A 13297-nucleotide genomic window follows, 5' to 3' on the forward strand; every position below is an offset into this window, starting at 1 on the left:
GTGATGGCAAAGTTGTAGATTGCATAGCTTTAAAGGTTAAGGAATCATGTATGACATGTGTTTGCCACAAGTTAGGTAACACAAAGAATTTCTTTCTCATCAAAATGTTTACCTTGTTAGCAACCACTTCCTTTCTGTTCATACTATGTCTTTTTTTTTTTTCCATTATTCCAACTGTTCTGAACTGGAGTACCATAAGCTGAAACTTAGGACAGACCAGCTTTAGGAATGCCAATATTGCATATTTCACTCCCAGTTGTTCATTGCATATCCTTCAGGCTCTGATATACTATCCTTATGATAATGTCTAACTTTATTCTTTCATTATGGGGTGAAAAATAGTAAATTAAAAAGTCTCTGTTGATATGCTTCAATGGTAAATTCTATTCTTAAATCAACTTCAGAGAACAGGAATGACTCATCAAAGAGGTCAGTCACATTACATGTCTCTCTGATTTTTCAAAAAGACTTTGTGTCGAAGCCAGAATAAAGTCTGCACTAACCTCGAGTTTCCCCACTACCTCATTATCTCCACATTTGCCATAATGGATATTAAACAATGTAAAAATGGTGGGAAGTGTGAATGGGAAAAGGCAGGTGTAGTGTATACAAAATCCAGCAAGATGGAGTAAATGCCCTTGCCTACATGTTGTATGGATGTGAAACTGCTTTCTTGGCTAAATGATAAGGAAAAATGAGTCAAAATGAGACACAAACCTGCAAAGTATTGAAGGAATAATGAAAAAAGGAAAAAATGAGCCTTCCATGTGCTTTTCCTTCCCTTCTCTTTAAAGCAAACAAGCTTCAGTTAGTGTCTCACCTGTAGTGCACAATTCATGAGGCGAACAACCAGGTCAAACTGCTGGTGTTCAAGCACTGCCTTATTGCCCTGAACGTGATGGCTTAGCTCTGTGCAAAGAGCTAGACGTGCAGCTTTACTCTTGAGTGCCCGTAATACAGCTGGGAAGGTTTTCCTGGCATCACTGATTTTGTTTTCAAATATACAGTTTACACAATTCCTCATCACCTGTAAAAAAAACATAATTCATACAAGTCTACAGACAACTATATATAGTAGCAGACAGTAAAATGATGCATATCAAAATATTTGATTTTTGCAAGTATATGAACTTTATGGTTTAAGAAAAACAAAATTAATTAAGCATACTTGAAAACAATTCTAATGACTTATCTACTTGTCATATAACTTACTACAAAGATGCCTAGGGAACTTGAACCTCTCATACAGGATATGTGGTAATGAGCAAACATTTCTTATAAGGTTATAGATAACTATATACAGTAGCAGACAGTAAAATAATGCATATCAAAATATTTGGTTTTTGCAAGCATATGAACATTATGGTTTAAGAAAAACAAAATTAAGCAAACTTGAAAACAATTTTAATGAAATCTACTTATCATATAACTTACTGCAAAGATGTCTAGGGAACCTGAACCTCTCATACAGGATATGTGGTAATGAGCAAACATTTCCTATGAGGTTATATACCATAAAATTACTGGGACTTCACTTGAATGGATGTGAATAAAAAAAATCCACAGGCAAAAATCATCGAATTTAGCCACATGTTTTGGGAAACTTTTCCCAATAAATTGTTCCTACTAAGTGATCCAGAATACTACAACTAATAAAATGCTCCTATATATATACATTTCCAAATTAAACAAAAGGCAACACAAAATGCAATAAAAGATACTCAAAGTCCAATCTGATTCTCTTTCCATATATGATCCTCAATTTTCAACATCATCTTTAACACAAAAGTATCAAAGAGAATGAATTCTTGTGTCTACTTGTATATCTCAATGTAAAGAATTGCTTAAAGGATGTTCTGTTTCAAGCACTATAAAATATTTGGGGTGGTGAAAATCTTGGAAGGAATCTCCCTCCATATGCCTTTCTCAAAACCAAGGTTGTTCAATCTATTCATGGACAGGGTGGTGAGGGAGGTAAATGGAGTGAAGGGCAGAGGTACAATATGATGGAGATTGGAGAGATCATAGGATGTTAATCTTTTGCTGTTCAGACATGATGCAGCTCTGGTGGTAGTCTCAAGGGAGAAACTCCAAAAGCTGATGACAGCATGTGTGAGTGTATAAAAGGAGTAAGTTGTGAGTTAATGCACACAAAAGTAAGGAAAAGAAGTGAAGTAGGAGGGCTGAGACAAGACTGTTTTGGTATCAGTTTGTATGGAAAGGACTTAGGGAAATAGAATGCTTTACATGCCTGGGAGTGGATATGCCAGCAGATGGAACCTTGGGGTTTAGTTAAAGAGTGGTATATGATGGAAGAGGAAGCTAAGGACCTAGGCCCATTAAGAAGCACGTGGAAGATTTTAGTGCCTGAATGGGCAAGACTGATCTGACTGAAAGCAAAGTAGTTCCATCACTGTTTCATAGATGAGTATCATTCCTTAAGTGCAAAAGAAAGGAAGAGAATGCATGTGTTGGAAATGAAATGGCTGAAAACATGTGGCAAGAGGCAGGATGATCTTGCAAGAAATGAGAATCTCAAGGAGAGTTGTGGCGGTAAACACAGTCTGATTGAGAGTACTTAACTAGATACGCTGAAATGGTTTGGGCATCTGGAAAGTATAAGTAATGAAATACTGACTATGAAGCTCTGTGTCACAAGTGGAGGGAGCAGGAAAAGGAAAAGAAAAGGAGGTGAAAAGACAGAGTGCATGAGGCTCTGCGGTAACAGGGCATGAATATTGAAAAGGGTAAGAAGCAGGCATTGGACTGAATGAATGGTAGAGGGAATCATGGAGCTTTGTTGAAGCATGTCATAGTGAGGAAGAAAAAACTGAAGTCCATGGTGCATTACAAAGTATGTGGGAGGAGACTTTAATGTCTCTAAGGGTTTGTGCACCTATAGAAGCACAAATAGCTAATAAAGCAGATTCATACGAGGGCAAAAGAGGTGGTACCATAAGTAAAAAGAACTGAGTCACAGGGAGAGGATAGAGGCTTTAAATTTGCCCAACATGGAGGAGAGAAGAGGAAGGGCTACCTGATCACAACTTTAAGTTTATAAAACAGATCAATCATATGGACAGTGAACATTTCTTCGAAAGGCACAGGGATAGAGCAACCAGAGGACACAACGTGAAGCAGGAGACTTGTTAAAAAAATGTAAAGAAGTACTATTTTTGTATAAGAGTGGTGGGTAAACATAATAAGATGACTGATGACATCCATACTGAAGAAAGCATATAAAATTTAAGATGTATGACAGTAGAATATGTTCAAGAAATGGGGCCCCATGAGTGTAAAACTCCATTCTATCCTGTATAAACAGATAAATAGGCAAAGGTAATCAAATGCACACACACACACACACACATGGCCTCCATGATATAGTGGTTGTGTTAGTGATCATGAGACTAACACAGGCCAGCCCAGGACTGGACCTGCATTGGTTCAGATCCTAGGGACAGCAGTTGGCCTACACTTAACACAAGTGTTCATCCTCCCCTTGGGTCCATGGCTTATGCTGGTGGGTGTGTGTGTGTGTGTGTGTGTGTAAAGACATGGTACATATATAAAAGGTTAAGACATGAAGCAACCCGAGTGTAAAAATCTTTCCCCAAGTGTAAAAAGAGTAATCACAAACAAAAAGGCAGGCAGGCAGACAAGCAGGCTTCAGTCAATACCAACAACTCTCAATGAACTTCAAGACTACTTTGGTTTCAGATGAAAAACACCTTTATTAGCAGGTAGGGGGAAGAGGAATACTGAAGGGGTCCATGCACTGCTTTTTTATCACTAAAAATCATGGAATAGCAAATCTAAGGTAATATAATCCAGCATTACCGAAGAATATTAGAACAGACGCTACTGACCAACAGCTGCCACTTTTGCTGTTAAAGAAATAAACTTTCCAACTATATCTTAACTAACCACAAGCCACATACTAACTAAAACAGGTCAGGACAGACCTGTAAATCAACAAGCAGCTACAGATACCTCTGGGTAGTCTTGTAAAGGGTGAATGAAAACTGATTCCTCCTCACCAAAATATGAGTACGAAGAGTCTTGACCCATAAATTCCCAAGTAATATATCTCATGCTCACGAGACAAACCACACAGAAAAAAATAAAAGTTAACTACTGAAAACAAGGTCAAAACATGAGAATAAAAACAAATCTTATCGATTACTTGTAGATGACACTCACTTCCAATCTTCTAGCAGAACTGGATACCAGGCCTCTACCAGACTGAAGACTAGAGATGTGAGGCCCCATGGGGACAATTCTTGGCTGACCAGCCTTCTGTGGGATCCTGCTCATGGAAGCAAAACATTCTTTAACAAATACATTACTAGCTATACATATAAGGCAAAAAACTAAAAAAAACAAGCTTAGTAACAACACTCAAAGAAACAACACTCTACGAAAGAGAAAAATTTGAATAAAAGCTGAGACACCTTGCCAAACAGATGAAAAGACAAATCACATATACACATACTAACACAGAGAGAAATACTAATCAAATTCAGCCTAACTATTCCTATCATGTTGCAGGGTTGCATGTCTGCCTTAGGGAATTAGATGTACCTGCCCCTTTTGCCAACCTGTGTGAGCTTGGTACAGGGAATCCCTGTTCTTTTAGATCTCAGATATGTGGTGTGCCAGCAATTGGTTACAAGAAGAAATGCAAATCTATATGGCTAAATGGAATGGAAGAGGACTAAATGATAAGTGTAGAAGGTAGAAAGCAGTTCATAATCTAAGGATACGTGTAGGAGTAGCAGGCTTGAGTCTAACCTAGTGTTGGGACTGGAGACCCCAGTTCTCCAAATTAATTCCTACAAAAGGGCCTGTGGTCTTAGATGCAGGAGGCCTAAAACCACTTACTATTCATAAGAATTAATGAAATATGTGAGAAATATATCATAATTCCAAGAGTAAGGAGATTACCTACATTTTTTTCATACATGTTTGCCATTTCCCAAACAAGTTTGCTATTTCCCATGTTAGAAATGAAACAACAGGACCACACAAAGAATGGCCTCATTTGCCCATATCCACTCTTTACCTGTAATGTATAATGTACTGAAGCCAGAGGCCCCATTCACAGCCAAGTCCAACAGACAATTTCATGCTTTCCCCTGAACATTTTATATGGCTTTGTTCTGTCCACTAATTGCACATTGCTCTGTACACCACATCACTCAAATTTGTTCTGTCCCATGCATACTGCTCACCCTCTTGAAAGTTCAGGCCCTAAAAACTTTAAGTCTGTCTCAATCTATCCTTCCAATTCTTTTCAGGTGTTGGTATATATACAAAAGTATATGAACACAACTACTAGTTCACTATGAAAACAAATATGGAACTTTAATGCAAGAGAAGAAAGTGGATATTGTTTTTTAGATTTTCCTAAGATGATTGATTTCATATATCATGGAGGGTTACCAGAAAAAGTGATGTATCAAAACATTAAAGGAAAACTAGGAAAGTGGACTAAAAAGTCTGTAACCAAAAAAAAATTTAGTGGTGGCCAATAGAATCATGTCTAACAAAGATGTGCTACCTGGTATGCCACGAGGAGAAGGGTACTACATCAGTTTCAATACATATTGTAAATGTAATTCAGATATAAAGAGGTGCTGAAAGGAACAGTATAGTTGGGTGTTTTGCAGATGACAGGCACTTAACTATCACCAAGAAACATTGCAGACACTTGCATTTCATCTACAAATGGACAAAAGAGAACCTAACAGAGCTTAATGAAATGAAATATGAACAAGTAAGTCATGGAAAAATCAACAATGAATAGCCACCTTCCTGTAGAAGCATTTCAGGGAAAGAAAGACAGAGCAAGAAAATGTCAAGGACTGTTTATTATGAAAATCTTGGATTAAAGAGTACATGAATAAGAGCACTTTCAGGCCAAACAATGGGTGGTATGATAATGAAAACTTTCACAAGACAAAAAGCTATCGTGAAAATGTTCATCGTATAAAGCGTATAAAAAGCAAATTAGAATAATGCTATGTTGAAAGGTCACGAGCGAAGCAGATGGAAATAAAGAAGCTGGAAAGAATATAGAAACACTTCCCATGCAATAATGATGACATGGAGCATATGAACTATCCTGAGAGGCTGAAAAAAATTGAACCTACAGTCTACAAAAAGGGGAGTTACATAACAATTTATGAATGGTAACAAAAAGAAGACATAATGAGTGAAGTTCTAAATCATAATGTACCCCAGCAAGGAAAATACAGAACTATCAAGTCCAGAATAATTCCTGTGCACATACCAAGAAGGTATCAGACAAAAAATAACCAAGTGTCCTACAAGAAAGCTTGTGAGAATATTCAGTGCAATACCAGGAGAAATACAACACGTGCATAGAATGCCTATAGATACATTTAAAAGAAACTGCTGAAATTAATCCCTGATGAAACTTGGATAGATAACTATGAAAAAGGAGTAACAGGGAAGAGTAACAGTGTAATTCATTAAACAAGACCTGTAGTGAGTACTTCACACTGGCCCTGCCATAATATGGCAAAATCTCATTGTAGGTGCTTGCAGATTGATTGACAAGTACTCCCCCTTGCTCGCTCCACTTCCAACTAACCTCTCAGTGTCTCTCTTTTCACTCATTCTCTCCATATGTCTAAACCATTTCATCACACTCTGGTCAGCTCTCTTAATCACACTCTGATCAATACCATACATCTCACATCTCTTTTATAACATTTGATATAGTAAACTATGGAGTGTTATCAGAAAATGTGGTGTCAAAGCTTTAAAGCAAAACTAAGAAAGTGGATTAAAAGTTTCTAACCAACAGTAAGTACAATGTCATTCCTTGGACAATCAACCCTCCTCATTCCACATACTGTGTCTGAGCATTTCATTTCCAACATATCCATCCTCTTCTGCTCTTTTGCATTCAAGGCTCACATCACAATTCACACTCACTCAGCACTGTCCCATACAATACATACCTACCTTTGCCCTCACACAGTGACTTCTTCCACACAGTTCTTGCACCCAGGATCTTTGCCCCCTCTCTCATCACATGATTAACATCAGCTCCTGCAATTTCATCCAGTGACATATTCATTCCCAGGTATCCAAAGCACTACACTTCTTCTAGGCTCTCCCATTCAAACTCACTCTCACACCATCCTCTCTTGCCCCCCCCATGCTAAACCTTACTATCTTATCTTTATTCACATTAACTCTCAACTCACTCCCTTAACACATTCTCCCACACTGAATTTCAGGGAGGGTACATCCGATTAAGTTTAGTATATGCAAGATGTTAAACAACTGTGGAATAGAAATGAAATGCATGCAGCTAGTCTTGTTATAGAGCCAATAAGACTTTGCAAAGAAACCTGTAGGAATTCTATAAACAGATGACTTGTATGAAAAGGCATTTGATCATATATGTTTCACTTTGAGAGTTAGTCATTATAAGTTATCAACTTCAACCACAACCAGTTTAAATTTCAGTTATAGTAACATATGTGCCAGTCATAACAAAAAGTACAGGAGGTTAAGGATATCATCTAGAAAGAATAAGAGAAAGCAGTTAAAGAAGTGGATCCAGGAGGACAAAAATATAAATGAAGAGCATGAGTAGATGGGAGGGAGAAAGGGTAAAGTGACAAAAGGTCTGGGGTCCCCGCTGATGATAGCAATTGTGAGCAAATTCATGGAATATCTGAATACTGCATGTAAATGATGAATATATGTATTTCAAGCACAAGGATGCTCAAAAACGTAAATGTGGTAAAGGTAGAAAAAAGACAGGATACAGAGGAATATGACTGATAAATTTCTAGTAAAAAAATACGATAAGTGATATGCATAATGCGAGATCCATTAGATGATTAGAGGCTTAGGTGGGACTTATCACATCACACTGTATTAATATGTGGGTTATCATTTCATCTTGCACAGCCAAGGATTGGAAAAAATGAAGATGATAAAAACACAAAAGTTAAGGAAACAAAGTGTAAGACTTACCTTCCAAGAATAGTTTAAAGGTTGAGTCATATCAATAAAACAATACAGTGAGGCTGAGACGGTGTGGAGACAACAAAAGACTGTATTAAAGAGGGCTGCCATATAAGTGTTTAAACAAGGAAATAGGCTGTGGAAGGAAAGGAACAACATGGGGGAATAGAAATCTAATAGGTCTGAGAAGAGACATGTTCAAAAGTAAAATTGGATCATACAGGTAAGAGTGATATATATTCCCTTAACTAAGAATCATGTTTCCATCTGTTCTACTTCAAAACACCACAATTTAACTGTCATAACATTTACATCTTTGGCATAATCAGGTCTTCCACTCTGTCCTGGAAACTCCAGATAATCAATATCACAAGGTCTACTTCCCAAAAACTGTGTGTTCCATAGGTGCCATAATTATTTATCTTGTGAGCAGCTATTTCATATCCAAATGGGTATTATTCACCTAAGTATGGAATGCTGTTAACACATCTGGGGTGGCTCATCTTCCACCTGTTATTAACTAGAGTGGAATCAAAATTCTATTCTCAACTCTACGAGCATCACTTCTATTCCATCTTCCCTTTCTGTATGCCATGATACTTTTGCTCTTTCTATATTCTAAAGGTATTTTCGGCCAATGTTCTCATAAGCTGTCTGCAAGTGTCCCCACACCGTGGTTTGAACCCGTGACATGTGTTTGGCTGCTGTTTTCCAAAGTTTCTGTAATGAGACTGGCTACTCAAAGATTAGCTTTTGTGATACCTCCTTTTTCCCTCAAACAATGAAGATAAGGAATTCTCCTTCTTCTGTTTTCCCCCTTCATAAAACTGTGAGTGTTGTATAGGTGCCATAAATATTTTTCTTGTGAGCAGCTATTTCATATCCAAAAGGGTTTTATTCGCCTAAGTATGGAACACTGTTAACACATCTGGGGTGGCTCATCCTCCACATGTTATTAACTAGAGTGGAATCAAAATTCTTTTCTCAATTCTCTGGGCATCACTTCTATTTCATATTCCCTTTCTGCATGCCATGATACTTCTGCTCTTTCTGTATTCTAAAGGTATTTTTAGTCAATGTTCTCATATGCTGTCTGCAAATGTCCCCACACCGTGGTTTGAACCCATGACATGTGTTTGGCTGCTGCTTTCCAAAGTTTCCGTAATGAGACAGGCTTCTCAAAGATTAGAATTTACGATATTTCCTTCTTCCCTCAAACACTGAAGATAAGGAACTCTCCTCCTTCTGCTTTCCCCCTTCATAAAACCTTTCTTCCATTATCAGTCAAGTCTAAAAACACCTGTGGAACTCTCATTAATTTCTACCTTCTTTTTCATTCACTTTTTTCTTACACCTCAGATGGCCTTGATTGAGTCATGTACCAGTGCCATGCTGATCTTTTTATATATAAAAACAAAAAAGGCAAGACAGGTGGTGGGACCATGAGCTGCAGTTAAGAGAAATGCCATTCTTCAACATACACATCAAATGGTAAAAACAATACACTAGGGCTGCCAACATGACAAAATCTCATTGTAGGTACTCATAAGTAAGTCCCCCTAACAGACATCGTACCTGCTCCTCTTTCCAAAAGCCTTGCGTTCATGTTCCTCACCACTCAATAAAAAATTAAAATAATAGTAGTAACAGGTTTAAAAGACAGGATCTTTACCTCCTGTAAAGTTCATAATTTCTTCAAAATAATAAAAAAAAAAACTCACACCCTTGCCAAAAATCATCTTTCATTTGAAACCACATATCTTCCTCTCTTATCATTTGTGCACATACCTCACTCTCATGACAAAAATTCCTCACTATTACTTATAGCTTTCCTCTAACATCATACATTAGCAACATCTTCTAAAGAGCATCTCAGTCACTCCTATCATACCCCTTCTCCAGTTCCATTAATGCCTCAAACAAATTCATTTTCTCTGGGTATTTCTCACACAAAACCTTCAAAATAAACACCTGATCCACACTTTTTCTGATACTCCTAATGCCCTATTGTTTCTCCCTAATCTGATGAACTGTTCATGGCACCACCATCTCTACTCACTACATTCCACCCATCAAGAATACTCAACAAATTTTATTGCTTTTGTCCCTCCTTATCTTTATAAATTGGCACTATACAAGTATTCTGCCAATCCTCATGCACCTCAACGCGGGTCATATATACAGTGAAAATCCTAACTAACCAGTCAAAAACACTGTCATGTCCTTCCTTGAGAAATTTAAATTGAATCCCATCAATACAAGCCACTCTGCCTGTCTTCAGTTCATTCAAAGCTTTTCACCACCTCTTCTCTTCATAAAATCACAGGCCACAACTCTCTTGCACAGTATATCTCCATGCAAAAACATTTAGGTCTAACCCAAAAATAATGTGTTCTACAGTCTTACAGTATTCAGTCATTTAACTATCTATCTTTACTTATGATACCCTTTCCTTCTGGGACCTCCTGTCAAGAGTGTGGCAGTAGTTAAAGATTCACCACTTATCCCTATCCTTACATATCTCCAAAGCATGCACCATTCCATGCATTCTCCCAATGTTTCTCCCTCTGTACTCTTCCTCTCTATTTTCCAATGTTACTTATGGTCTTTCCCTTACATCAACCCCTTTAATAATATTATCAAACACTCTCCTAGGAAACCCCCCATCTTGCATTCTTTCCACATGCCAAGACTGCCTTAGAGTTTTGCGTCTCACCCACCCTACCACTCTAAATTCATTCCCCATGTATTCTGTGTCACATCAAATCTCTCATACATCCCTTCATCACATTCTTCATTCCATTTAGTCATACCACATGCTCTTGTCAATCTGCCTGGATTCTTGACCTCTGTGACTCATCCTACTTTCATGTGTTGGCTGCATAGGTCAAGTTTGGGAGAAATATGCTGTCCCTTAATCTTTCTTCACTTACAGACCTCTACCCTACATTATTCTATTAAGGGACCCAATGACTCTTCTACTCTGTACTGCTTTCTTTCTTATTTCTCCCTCCATATAACCAAACTTACCCAAGATGGCACCCAAATACTTAAATTCTGTCATCTCTTCCAGTCTTTCTCCCCCTATTTCTCTAACAGTTTAGTACACTTACTTCTCTCACTTTATAGAGCTCTATAAAATTTATGATTTCACTTTTTTCCTCTCGAACACCATTACTTTACTTTTACTCGCATTTACCTTCAACTGCCTATACTTAAACATAACATAAAACACTTATAACTTTCTGCAACTCCTCTTCGCCCTCAGCAAACAAAACACATCATCTACAAACAGGCTTGTTGCTAGTCATCATACCTCATACAAAATTCCATCTCTACACCCCTTTTCCCTAATTTTGCTTTCATCTTTCTTATCATTTCATCCATATCTTTTTTTTTTTTTTTTTGCTTTGTTGCTGTCTCCCACGTTTGCGAGGTAGCGCAAGGAAACAGACGAAAGAAATGGCCCAACCCACCCCCATACACATGTATATACATACGTCCATACACGCAAATATACATAACTACACAGCTTTCCATGGTTTACCCCAGACGCTTCACATGCCCTGATTCAATCCACTAACAGCACGTCAACCCCGGTATACCACATCGATCCAATTCACTCTATTCCTTGCCCTCCTTTCACCCTCCTGCATGTTCAGGCCCCGATCACACAAAATCTTTTTCACTCCATCTTTCCACCTCCAATTTGGTCTCCATATCTATCTCTCTATCTATATCCCTGATGCTTGTTACCATCTAGAACTCCCTCAAGGGGATGGCCACAGATATAGAGTCTCCATAACTAGTGAACTCCATTAGCACTTCTTAGACTTGAGTGCCTCACCCTTAACAGGCAGATGGCAACTCTAGTACAGTGTTTGCATAGGCTCCTACCTAATGTTCCTACTGACTACATCAACTTGATGCTCCTACCTAATATTCGTACCTACTAATTCTACCTGATGTTTCTACCTAATGCTTCTGCGTAAATGATCCTACCTACTATTTCTATCTATTGCTCTTGTCATTTTGCCAAAAGCTATGGCTAGTGCATTGTGTTCACCACAAGAAAATCTAGAATTACAAAGAATGACCTCTGTGAGGTAAGTGTTGTCAAATGTTACGTATGACGAGGAGAGATTGCATAATTAAGGACATATCACTAGTAGTCCATGTGTGGGTGAGGCAGAAAGAAAAGACAGCTGTCTGGTTCAGAGAAGTGTAATTTGACAACCACTGAAGTGCTGGCTCACTACACAGCCATCACTAACCCTCCCAATACCCAGGCAGGTAGAACTGATAATATAACTCCTTGGTTGTTGGCTATATATATCTTAAAAAGCCATAGTGACATCAAACAACCCTGGCTCACACCCGCATGTATACCAAAACTTTCACTTAATTCCCCAACCACTCTTACAAATGCATTTGCTCCTCTACAGAAGGCTTTCCCATCATCCAACTGTTGTTCCCCTACCTTATATATCCTTCACACATCCCATAAACCATTCCTCTTGACTACATCATTTGCTTTCTCCAGATCCATAAAAGCTATAAACAGCTTCTTATCTTTTGCTAAATACTTTTACACAGTCATCTTCACCCCAAAAATCTGATCCCCACATCCCCTAACTTTCCTAAAACCCCCTACTTCAAATTTATTCTAAAATCAGTCACTTGCATCACTCTATCAATCAACACTCTTGCATGTACTTTTCCTGCTAAACTTGACAGAATTATCCCCCTGTAATTGCTACAGACATCCTTGGCACCTTTTTCCTTCAATAAATGAACAACAATAGATTTCACCCAATCTTCAGGATCAACCTTCTGCTGCTATGTTAAATTACATATCAAATGCATCCACTTTATCACACTTTCTCCTCCATACTCCATCATTTCAGTTATAATCCCATTCACTTCAAAGGCCTTGCCGATCTTCAACCTCATAACTGACCTTTTTAACTAACTTCTTGTTTAAAGCCCCTGCACTTGTATCATTTTTCTACCATTCTCCATATCCATAAAAGTAACAACGGCTGCCTCACCTTCTCCCATATTCATCAGTTCCTTGAAATTCTTTTTCCATTTTCCTTTCCTCCCTTTGATTCAATAATACCCATTCCTTACCTCCCACATTTACATTCCTTAAACTTTCACTTAGTCTCTTTCAAATACTTCATCTATTCTTTCTTTGCTTCCCTTTATCAGCCTCTTCACATTCCACTTACACATTTTATATTCTTCTCTCCTCCTTTGCTTAACTTCCACTGGTACATAC

At 38.0% G+C, this 13297-nt stretch overlaps 1 protein-coding gene across 2 annotated transcripts in view; it reads right to left on the reverse strand.

Moving 5' to 3' along the window:
- Sbf (SET domain binding factor) overlaps positions 1-13297 on the reverse strand; it is a 209704-nt gene that overhangs the window by 133527 nt on the left and 62880 nt on the right. For both annotated transcript variants that reach the window (XM_071674009.1, XM_071674008.1), the window contains exons 13-14: positions 4204-4309; positions 821-1027 (exon numbers count right to left, since the gene is read on the reverse strand). In XM_071674009.1, coding sequence (XP_071530110.1) covers positions 821-1027; positions 4204-4309 — 313 coding nt within the window. The remainder of the gene's footprint in view (positions 1-820; positions 1028-4203; positions 4310-13297) is intronic.

This window comes from Panulirus ornatus, chromosome 19 (genome assembly GCF_036320965.1).
Source record: "Panulirus ornatus isolate Po-2019 chromosome 19, ASM3632096v1, whole genome shotgun sequence".
NCBI lineage: Eukaryota > Metazoa > Arthropoda > Malacostraca > Decapoda > Palinuridae > Panulirus > Panulirus ornatus.